This window comes from Populus trichocarpa, chromosome 19 (assembly GCF_000002775.5).
Source record: "Populus trichocarpa isolate Nisqually-1 chromosome 19, P.trichocarpa_v4.1, whole genome shotgun sequence".
NCBI lineage: Eukaryota > Viridiplantae > Streptophyta > Magnoliopsida > Malpighiales > Salicaceae > Populus > Populus trichocarpa.
This window is the reverse complement of record NC_037303.2, coordinates 9,763,891-9,775,612: the sequence shown is the minus strand read 5'-3', so window position 1 is coordinate 9,775,612 and position 11,722 is coordinate 9,763,891. Positions and strand designations below refer to the sequence as shown.

Sequence of the window (11,722 nt, the reverse complement as noted above, 5' to 3'; positions counted from 1 at the left end):
CATTTTCTACAGGGACTATGATTGAGTGTACTAACCCTTGAAAAACAATTGTTGATTCAAGCTGATACAACTAATAAGAAAAGACCATCTGTTAAAGTTCGATCCAAATATTTTTTTTAAGGATATTTTATTTAAAATAAATTATTTTTGTTTACATGATTAGCTAATTTATTTTATTTTAATTAATACAAAACTAAACATTTAATACAACCAACCCTCCATTTAAAAAGCAATTACAATAATTAAAACGCCTGAAATAAGAAAAATAAGGAGAATTTCCTCTTCATAAACGTATTTTCTGAACAAAAATCAAGAAAAAAAATAATATTCCCTAGTGGATTAAAATAAAATATCAACAAATTCGTTTCGTGTACCAAAACTGTTTTTCATTTATCTAATTTTCAATCTGCTTCCACATTAACTCAAGCACTTATCTTGAACACTAAATTTTGACTTCCTGACTTCTCTACATGTAGCGTCTCTGTCGTGTTTCTTTTTTCCATTTTCATGGACAATGGAAAAGCTATACCTGTATTATTTCCCTAATCATCCCAATCTTTGCGCCCTTCTTCTGCATCAGAGTTCCTGGAAGCGATGACATCTGATAAAACATTTGCTGTTTGATGTCCATTTGGCTGTTTCACCTCCTTTATTTCATCCCAGTCATCATCCCACCCTTCATCCCACCCTCCAGTTGTTTCCACATTATTAGCTGAATGGGAGTCTGGCCGCTCCATTTCAAGTTCCTGATATGGGACTCCATCAACATGCGAGCTTTTTAGAAACCAGCAGCAGGCACATGCCCCTCCAGATATCAAAGCTATCAAAAACAAGTAGGCTCCGTATTTGGGGGATAAATAGGTGCCATGTCCAAAGAACGGCTCATATTTGACTTTTTGTTTCTTTGAATCCATTTCAATTGTGCACGAACCATTTCCTGTGTATAATATGATGGACGGACTTCCTTCAATGTTTTCTGAGACATCAATCTGAACAAAGAATGCAATAGGACTTCTCAAATTAAAGATAGAGACCAAAGATCAATATGTAGGAGATGCTCAATTGATTTTACAAAGGTTGTTTATGCATGAATCAGTATTTCTGCAAGTTAAAACCGGTTCCTTGTTTCCAACTCTATAACCCAATCCCCCATTATATCAGTTGTCAAACAAGACTCCCAATGTATTCCCACCAAGACATGTCCCACTTCTGTAAAGCATAAATGCTAGAAATTAAACGAGCTGAACCTTTTTGGCATCGTGTTTGGATAGTTGTATCTCTGGGAAAGTAACCTTAATATCTGTGATTGTAAGATTCACTTTCAAGATGCCCTCTCCATCATTCTGGACAAGAAGAAACAGTTCCCTGGATGCTACATAGGAAAAATACAGAGAACTTCACTGTAAATTCAGTAAGGCATGAGGAATGATCAGTGAAGATGAAAAACCCAATCCAATGCATCATAAATCTAAGTGGACATGGGATTTGCAATGAAAGAATTGCAGCCTTGTGCTAAGAGTCTTTGTCTCTAGTTTTATCAATACGAACATGACGCCGTGATCATTAGCAAAAATTGCCATGTATTTGCTTTAGCAAGTAGTGAGAAAAGCTGTTCACAGTTTACATATTGGATTGATGTTTTTGCATTCAAAACAGAACGTTGCACAGTCAAAGGCATACAAGAACAACAAAAGGGAAGAAGTGATGGTCATCTGACATTAGGAAGCAGAACATCCAGAATATAGGAATCTTGGCGCGATAGTTTTTCAAATTCGGTAGAAGAATGGATCCAAAGTGACTGGGGTTAGACAACAATAGGTATATGCATGAGTCATCAAACATCACAAATTAGATAATCCAATGTTTCATTTGTTCATTCCAAATGTTCTATTTAACTGAAAAAATCTCCATAATAAATGAAAACCATTTCCCAAGAGATTCAATAGTCAAACTAAATCCATATTCTGTCAAGTCAAGCAAAAAATCAGTTCAATTAAGAAAAGTACAATATGGTTAAAGCAGGCAAGCTTGAAGGTAAAGCCAGATTCAGTCAAGGCAAGAAGGAAAATTACAAAACCCTTATGGGGGGTTATCTGGCATGTATGATCATTTCTACTAATTTTAGCATTACAATGTTGTTTCCATCATGATTTGCAAAAACAACCTCCCGATGCTCTCTCTGTTGGGAATTATCATTCACTCTTCAAAATGGTAGTGCAGACAATGTTGCAGGACAAGTTATAAATGCAGCATGTATCCAAATACTTTGGAAAAATAATGATCGTAAAACCAGATGATTTCCTGACCTTATCGGTTTTATGACATTAAGATGATCTTCAACAAGCAAAGAAGGAATGGCATAAGTTGCTATCCCATGTAAACAAAAGGACTAGATTTACATAACTTGCTGAAAATGTTCTACTAGTTGATTAACATACTGTAGCAGAATATGAAATTAGAACTGTAAAGTGATGATTAGTTGAGACATTAAGATGATCTTCAACAAGCAAAGGAATGGCATATGTTGCTATCCCATGTAAACAAAAGGACTAGATTTACATAACTTGCTGAAAATGTTCTACTAGTTGATTAACATACTGTAGCAGAATATGAAATTAGAACTGTAGAGGTATTACAAGAACATTTTTAGAACTTTAAGGTTGGTTTCATCGAACTCAAAAATTATATATCAGGTGGATGAGAAAGTGGTCAAATTGAACTGTGGACGAGATCACAAGAATGTTTTCATAGAAAACAAATAAATCAGCAAGACCTAAGTTAGAGAAACTAGATGAAGCAGCTGCATCTTCTCAGGGGGAACAGTTGAGAGATAACATGAAGAAGAACACCTTCAAGTTTGAGAACCAAGATTGTAGTTCTAACTATTTCAAATCTATTTATTTGAACACAAATTAACTGAACAAAATCAATATTGAGATATTAGGGCAACAAAATCTAAACAAAAAGAAAAGAAAAGAGAGAGAGAGAGTCGAGATTAGCAGTAGAAGAGTACTCACAGGTACTTGACGAAAGAAGGCAAGCAGCGAGGTTATGAGTCAAGTCCCGACATCCCCTTTTAACCATCGGATCGGAACACCTCTCCTTCGTTTCAATGTAATATTGAAATGGTGCGGGAATCGGAGAGCTCTGCAACAAAAACAAAATAAAATAAAATCTATATATTATTAAAAATTCTAAAAAAAAAAACAGAGAGATGGAGGGAAATGGAGTTACCACCTCTGGAGATTCTCTTGTCATTAATTTCCGAGGTAATTCAAAAACCCAACCATCGCATCCTTTTCCCATTATAACACTCATCATCAACCCACGAAGAAGAAGAAGAATAAGAAGATTTATTACCCTCTGATTACTCATAATCAATTGATTTACAGATAATTATTTCAGCACGACACTGCTCCCTTGGCTTCTTCTTCTTCTTCCTCATCCTCTCCTCTTTTTAACTAGCTTCTTCTACAGGTCAAAGTCTATACTCGTTGACTCCGTCTCTCCTTTCTCGGCTCCTTCTCCCTTTCATTCTTCCTTTCACAATTAATTAATCCTCTACGGTTACTCCTACTGAGGCTGCTGCTGCTGCTTAGCTTACCCTTTCGCTTTCAAATTACTCATGTGGCTGTTTTGGGGTCCACAACGGTATCTTGAAGACGTCACCGTTTTTCTCATTCTGTGAAACGACAGCGTATCTGTGCCTATCTGTGTTTGGAATTAGATTCTTTTTGTTTTTTTTTTCCTGAACCCTTGTCTGTAAATCAATGATCTATTGTCTTAATTCACTCTCTCACTCTCTCTCTCATATGGAAACAAACCCCCAAATTCCTTCAAATTAGGGTTTGATTTCGTCCATGTAAATTCAAATAGAAAAGGCAAAGAGAAATGTCAACAGAGGAAATATCTTTAGTTTCTCCACAAAACGGAATAAATTCACAACTCCTCTTCCAAGACGATCCATTACGATTCAGTTGCACCGGACCGCCTCCGCAACAACAGCAGCAACGCCGTGTTGGGGATCCCAAAACTCGAGAACTCACCGGTTTTATCGATGACAACAAGCTCTTCTCCGCCACCACTACTGCAACCGCCACTTCCACCGCCGGCTCCGACCGTTACTTTCCCTCTCACCACCACCACCACCACCAGGATTTCCCGAGGAATGTTTATCAGCGTGAACCGCAGGGAACTAGTGGAGATGATACCGACGGTGAGGATGATGAAGATGATGAGGAGGACGATGAGGAGGAGGTTGATGACGTAGACGGTGGTGATGGTGATCATGAGAATGGAGTTGATGTGCTTGTTGCTGCTATTGATTGTAACAGCAAAAACACTAACTGTAACAACAATAACTGTAGTGGAACTATTAGTAATGCTAGTAATAGTGTTCATTTGGACAAAATTGGAAATGGAAATGCAAAGCCCAAGCATCTTTCTTCTTTTGGTAAGTGGAAAGAAAATCTTTTTTTTTTCAAAGCTTCTTTATTTCCGTCTTCTTTATTGGTGTTATTTGTGGTTGCTTGTTTAGGGATTAGTGGGGAAATGGTGAAAGATGGAATTGGTGGTGGCGGCGGCTTGGGGCAAACAGGGAATAATGCGGTGACGATCGCGGAGGCAGATGGGGAGATGTATTATTCGCAGTATTTGCAGGGGACGGGGGGGTCTGGTGCTGGTGGAAAGGATATGTGTGTGGAGAATGGTTGTGGATTTAGTGGAAGGAAGGACGTTTCAGCATTTTCGAGTGAGTCTGGAGATTCTTTAAGGGCTATTTTATCGGACCCTGTTACGTAAGTTTTTGAGATTGATTGTTGAATTTTTTTTTTCTATGTTTGTATGCGAATTTTTTGTGTTTGGCATGCCATGGACTATTTGTGTTCGAATCAGAAGTTTTTGGAATATCTGTTTTGGCATGCCATTTTTTTATTCTACCTGTAAGCATGTTGCTGGCAAAGTTTTTACTTGTGCAATTTATTTACTTTGGTTTATGGATTCAGGGGAGCTTTAATGGATGACGCTATGATATTGCCTTGTGGGCATTCATTTGGAGCTGGTGGAATGCAGCATGTTATCAGAATGGTCAGTTCTCAATTGAAGGAATTTTTGGTCTTTGAAATCATTCATTGCAACTCTCTATCATAGGAGGTTTGAATAACTTCTCATACTGAGAAAATACCAGATCAAAGAGTGTGAGAGAAAAGAGAGGGGGTGGGGGTTTTGAGTTTCGTTAATTGTGTGCCTCAATGAATTTTATCTGCAAACTTTAAAATTACTACGAAGCTTCAAGCTGCTTCTGACGTCTTCCAGCATTAGTCACTGTTACTATAAAGTTTCCTTCAGAAGCACTATAATGAAGTCTGGATATGTCCATATCGAACAGTAATTTTGGCTCAGTTGAGGCTCTGACACAAGCACTACCTTTTAAGTGCGTCTATTTGCATGTTTGTTCCTTGTAATTGGCCACTTTTCTATCTTATACCCTTAAGCAGTCCTTGTAATTTATTAGTTGAACTTGTACAGTTTTTTTTAACTTTTAATGGTAATGCATGTTTCTAGGTGCTGGTTTTTATAATAGTTGTATTTTATTGCTTTGGGCGAGAGCAAGCTACAAACCATGTCCTGACAATCTGTCAATAGTATCATAACTGTCTTCAAGGCCTTGTGATCAACAATTAATGAAATAGCAAACTTTTGTTGGTCAGAGATAACACTTCTTGGACTTTCAAGAAGAGCAAGCTTGAACCTGTGATTGATATACTGGAATGAAGTATTTTTCTTCTTGTTGAATTGTCTTCCTTCCACTCATTTTATAACAACTTATATGAGATGTTTCTGGATTTTAGCTTTCTGCTTAGCAATGCTGAAAGTTGTGCGCCTCTGCTTGTTCTGTGCAAATGGTTTACTTTCACTGGACTCTGTTATTTTAGAAATCTACAGTTGTGTTGCATTCTGATCTCTCTCTCTCTCTCTCTCTCTAAGATGTTCTTACAGTTGTTATGATATGACTTTGATTTCAGTTTTATGCTTGCATTTTCAGAAAGTTTGCTACAGTTGTTCACAGTCAATTTCAGAAGACTCAATAGCTCCCAACCTCTGTAAGTAGTAATTTTTTGTTGTTGTTGTTGAAGGTTGTAGGATTTTATGATCGTGCTTCCTACAAGAAAAAATCGCAGGCTTTGTATTTTTAAGCAGTGGCAAGATATAGGGAGTCTATAGTCACTATGATAAAGAGAACTATGACAAGTTCATCACAGCTTTCATTTTCTTTGGCTTTGCCTTTTCAATTGTTCATTTGCTGCTGTCTATACAGCTCTCAGATATGCTGTCCAGGCATTTCAGCGGGAAGAGGAGTTACAATTTTATCGCTCATCCAAAAGGAGGAGAGAGAGGTTTGACCAGGTTTGTTCCCGTCAAGCCCTGGGTTTCCTTTTAACATAATTCTCTTTAACAATTGTCAATAGAATAGGAGCAGACTGCATAACAATGCATACCTTTCCTTTTCATTGCAGTCATGCTGAACTGCATGGTTCTTCCTCATTGGAAGTAGATTTTCTCAATGAGATGTCTTCACTGTTGACAAGTCAATAGCCTGGCATTTAAAAAACTGTGTCAATCACTGGGGATTTATAAAACCCTGCAACTCAGATGCTTTCTTTAAGTGTTCTTTTATGTTTTAATTATCCACTCCATCATTTTTTTTTTTACGTGTTTCCTCGGCAACCCTTTGGTTTTAGAATGCACCAGTGGCTTCAACTTTTATAGCTTTTCTAAAATCACCACTGTTTTTTCTCTTATAGGACAAAGGTGGTTATGGCGATTCAGGGGTCATGGATCCACCAAGGGGTAGAGGTGTGCAGTTCCCATTTGCTGTGACAGACCGGGTTATTATAAAGGTTGTTTAGCGAAGCTCCCAAGTTTTCCCTGTATGCGTTGTTTATTAATCATTTAAAATTAACAGTATGAATGGAAATATTCAGGGAAACAAGAGGACACCTCAACGGTTTGTTGGACGGGAGGCTGTTGTGACAACGCAATGCTTAAATGGATGGTTGGTCACTTTCTTGCTTTTCTTACCTTCAATGTTTGCATGTTTTAAGGTTTGGTGCGTTGCTCAGGTCAATTCTATACTGATGTCGGTTGCTCTTTTCTCATCTTTTGTGGGCATTTTCTGTTATGTGACCAAGAAGTTTTATCAGACATCTGTGAATTGTTGATTTTGAATTTCTTGGCTGTCATTACATGCATATGGAGATACATGGAACAAAATCTGTTTTGAATGAGTTAATACTATGATTAGTACTGTAAATAAGTGAGTACATTTGCAGCTTAGATGAGATAACGGATATGGTGATGGATACATCTTAAATGGTGTGAAATGATTGAGCAAACCTCTAGTCATTAGGATTGGGGATTGTCTCAGTTGAGATTTCCGCACCATGCATGTTGGCCTGTTTGTATGAAAGGTGGTGGTGAGTAAACTGATCCTTGTAACTAATACAAAGTCATTTACAGGTATGTAGTGAAGACATTGGACAATGCAGAGAGTGTAAAGTTGCAGTATCGATCACTTGCCAAGCTTTCAGATGACCCATCTTCAAAAACAATATCAACCAAGATTGCCCCAAACTGGCTCTAGTCTTGCTTATACACAACCGAGGTAGCATTATTCTGCCTACACACCATAGCAGGTTGGTTTCCGATACTCAAAGACTAACTTTTCTTTACGCGATGAGTTTCTTGCTTGCAGTCCCTACTAGCCAATGTAAAGCCATGTAAATTATAGAAGCCATGATGCAAATGTAATTTTAGGAAGCATAGGATGAGAGTTAAAATGCAAACAATGTTATTTTTGTTTTGGACATGACTGAGGCTGTCTGTATCTAACTAATGTTTGTGCACACATGATTATCCCATATCAAGCTTTGTTGTTCTGCTAAGTCTCTGTGCATGATGTTTAAATTATCCAGAGCAGCTGATCATTAGTCTGTCAGAACCAGAGAGATCCAAATCTCTTGCAAAAAAAAAAAAATTATAGTAAACGAGAAATTTGTGCTTTGGTCTGACTACGAGTCATGTACTATAGTGAAAAATATAATTAATATTTCTTCTGAAAAAGTTTACTATATTAGCACAATAATTAAAAGCAGAATTCAATGGAGCATTTCAAGAAGCCCATTGAAACTATTATGAGAGATCTTCAGAAGCCTTTTCAGTTTAGCAAGGCATTTTTTTTTTTTATATAGGAGAATTCAAAGTGTTTTTTTTTTTATTATTATTTATCCTTCTGTTTCCTAATGGTGGATAACAAATCCACCAAGCTGAAGACTTCATTGGGCTCTAAAGTGCGCACTTGGAGCACTTGTTAAGAGTCATCTAACACTCTAATCAATTCACGTCTCTTTTTTTTTAGAATTTATTGTAAACACTTAAAAACATTACCATATAAAACACACAATTATTTAATGTATTTTAATTATCCTATATTTTTATTTAATATTTTATTTTCATTCATTTACTTAACACAATACATTAAAATAAAATAGAAATATAAAGTCTAATAGAAATATTCTTATCATTTTTAATATTTGAAGAACAATTTTGTTTAAATTACACATATCACATAGAAAAATAATTAATGAATGAATTAATGTTAAGAAATTCTTGGAAATGCTAAATTTACCATTTAGTGTTAATTGATAAATTAATGTACGAGTATGGATTCAAGGGGTAGGTGAGTATGGATTCAAGGGGTAGGTAACATTCCTGTGAGCTAATTTTTTTTTAAAACAAAGTGGAAATTCAAAACATGATAAGTTGACATAGCCGAAACCCATTTGCTTAATTTTTTAATTTTTTTTTATTTCATTTTTTAGGGAAGATGTTTTAAATTAATACAAGTTAACTTCTCAAACCATTAAACAGATTATGGACCTAGTTGAGTTTAACAATTTTGTTTCTTGGAATTATTTTTTTTAATTATATCACATATAGGAAAGTGATTGAATAAAATTTAAAGAAAAAAAAATATTATGAAGGGTTGTACAAAAAAGCATATGCTAATATATATATATATATATATATATATATATATATATATATATATATATATATATATATAAAAGAGATAATTTTATTCAAAAACATGTAAAAATTGAAAGAAATTTTATAAATATTACTCTAAAAAGTTTCTAAATTAATTTATTTTAATGAATACTTGTCGAGACAAGCATCTCAAACATATTTATTATAATTAATTTAAATTTAAATTAAATGAAAAAAAAAGTTAAAAGAAGGGCAGACAATTGAGCCTTAAATGGTCACCTAGATTTCTTAATATTTTTTTATTTGGTCCAAGTATCGAACGACATGTCATTTATCACATTTGTTTTTCTAAAAAAAAATAGATGATGTCTCGTTTCTATTTTCAGATTCTGACCACCAAAAAAAAGTTAGAAAATGGACCAGTGAGGTTTTAACCAAAAAACAATTCTCAACATGTTTTAACCTTAAATCACCTTAAAAAGAACCCTTACAATTCTCAAAAAAAAAAAAAAAATCTCAACCCAAAATGACTCTAGATGAATAAATAAAAAAATCACAAAATTAAATAAGTCGAATGAAACTTATTAATACTAAAAATAAATGTTTTTTTGTTAGTATAATATTAACAACCAATGACTTTATTATTTTATTTTTTTTGACAACTTTATCTCTTATTTTTCAAACTCAGAAATTTAAACGTGAACAAAATATTTATATCAAAATATATAACTATCAAACCAAAAGAATCAAAAAAGACATAAATAAAAAAAAAGGCACTAATATACTGTTTTTGAAAACAAAGTCTTTAATGTTTTCCTTGGTTTTAATTTCAATCCCTTTATTTTTAATTTTTCACAAATAATAAATTAATTTTTTTTAAATCAAACATTAACTCAATATCAAAAAAAAAAATTACATAGCAAGAACCCTTATTAAGCTAATTGAATCAATCTATCAAGATCAATTTCAACTAACTTGACATGAAAATAATTAAACTGAAAAAAACTACGTGGATGGAAAAAACAAATTGTGCTTGAAACCGCAAATGATGTATTTTTTTTTTCAATTTCAATTCAAGTCCCTATATTTTTAATTACAGCAAATAATAAAAGGAGATTTTTTTTACAAAACCAAACAACCAAAAATTGGGCAGATGTTATCTTAGAAAGTTGCTGTCCCTGATGAAGTATTTTTCCAACGAAATTTTGGGGGAGGGAGTTCAGGAAGACGACAAGAAGTTGCTTGAGCGGACTGGTCTGGCCTCTTATTTCAATTTTATCACCTAATATAGTGGAAAAGGTACTCTGTGAATCGATCAGTGCCTTGATTGATGTTTATATATATATATATATATATATATATATATATAGTTAATCTGTCTGACAAACAAGTAAGAACTACCGTAGGTAGGCTGTTTAAAAATTGAATGCTACTCCTTGACAATCCATGCTTTTTTCACCAAAGCCCTATCTATAGAGTGCGTGATAGTCTTGCAAAATCCTTTCATTGAAAGTAAATTTAGCTGGATGTGTATTTCATGTATTACGTAAGTGGATTTTAATTAATGAGTTTTTATTAATTTAATTGTTAATATTTTTTGGTATTTGAATTTTATAAGATTATCAATACATGTTTTTTTTTTAGTTTAACGTGGGTGTCCGGGCCAGTTTGCGCGCACCTCGACTAATCCCACGGGCCCTGAAGTTAACGACCATGTAAGCCTCCAGTAGCCATCATATGAGCAACCACAGGGCTCGAATCTGAGACTACAAATGGAACAAACCTCTTGGTCCAAAGCTCTTACCATTGGCCACCACCTAGATGGTTTGACACTATGAAAACCAAACTATCCAGATCTACATGTTGTTTCTTCTTTTTTTCCTACCATTTTTGTTGAACCACATTCATTAAAAAGGTGCATTTATGGTTTTCAAGGGGTGAGATTTGATCCAAAAACAGTCTTTATGGAGAAAGATTGCTTCTTCTTTTGTCTAAATCAAGACATTGATATTGAGATATGAAATTATTGACAAAGAATAAATCTTAAAAATTGTCGTCAATAGATAAAATAAGCTCATGATGAAGCATTAAGGACGCAAAAAATAGTGTAGTTTTGTCAATCTGAAATTATTTAAGACATGCTTTAGCATAAGCTAACCTCATCCATTACCAGAAAAAACATCATGCAAAGACTGTTTGTACTAGAAAACATGACCTAAGCATTGTTTGGGCTTGAAAAAAAAAGACAGAGTAAGGATTTTGGTGAGAATTCAGGTGATTTGGAGATTTTAATGTTTATAGCACTTCAATTTTTCTACATTAGGGCTTCTAGGTATTCTTAAAGATGGGTTAAAAACTTTTTAAAAAATTTATCTATACCATGGAAACTCAGAATAACTGTATTATAAAAAGCCAACCCCCAGCCCAGACCTGTACCATCCACTGCAAAGGTAGCATGAAACTGCAGCTGGATTCTTCACTACAGTCAAACGATGTTTTCTGACATAAATTCTTCAAACCAATCAGGGAGCGTTGAATGAATTGAACATGCTCCATGTCCTGATTCTCAGAGATGAGCGGGTTATGCTTGACCATCCATGCGTGAGAAAAGAGGAAGACCTGTTCAATGGGAAGAGTCTTCACTATTTCCTGTTACCATCCCTTGAAGCAAGAC

The 11,722-nt window shown here is 34.7% G+C and overlaps 2 protein-coding genes across 4 annotated transcripts; one reads left to right on the top strand and one right to left on the bottom strand.

Annotated features, from left to right (window-relative positions):
* Positions 1–257: 257 nt before the first annotated feature.
* Positions 258–3,565, bottom strand: LOC7455237 (uncharacterized). Of its 3 annotated transcripts, none has more exons than XR_002979352.2 (4): positions 3,238–3,565; positions 3,018–3,147; positions 1,248–1,400; positions 258–989 (listed from the first exon to the last, which is right to left on the bottom strand). XR_002979352.2 is itself a non-coding variant. In XM_002325451.4 (4 exons), exons 1-4 carry the CDS (start codon positions 3,373–3,375, stop codon positions 543–545), a joined length of 840 nt encoding a protein of 279 aa, XP_002325487.4. In that variant the 5' UTR covers positions 3,376–3,558; the 3' UTR covers positions 258–542. The 3 variants fall into 3 exon arrangements, 2 of the variants coding, with proteins under 2 accessions (XP_002325487.4, XP_024447224.2); XM_002325451.4 differs by having other exon boundaries at positions 1,248–1,372; positions 3,238–3,558; XM_024591456.2 differs by having other exon boundaries at positions 1,248–1,372; positions 3,235–3,557.
* A 192-nt stretch (positions 3,566–3,757) lies between these two features.
* LOC7459240 (U-box domain-containing protein 62) lies at positions 3,758–7,943 on the top strand. The gene is made up of 8 exons (XM_002325892.4): positions 3,758–4,453; positions 4,538–4,796; positions 5,004–5,085; positions 6,044–6,101; positions 6,317–6,405; positions 6,804–6,899; positions 6,984–7,054; positions 7,519–7,943. The coding sequence occupies exons 1-8, from the start codon at positions 3,892–3,894 to the stop codon at positions 7,640–7,642; spliced, it is 1,341 nt and encodes a 446-aa protein (XP_002325928.4). The 5' UTR covers positions 3,758–3,891; the 3' UTR covers positions 7,643–7,943.
* The last annotated feature ends 3,779 nt before the right edge of the window (positions 7,944–11,722 follow it).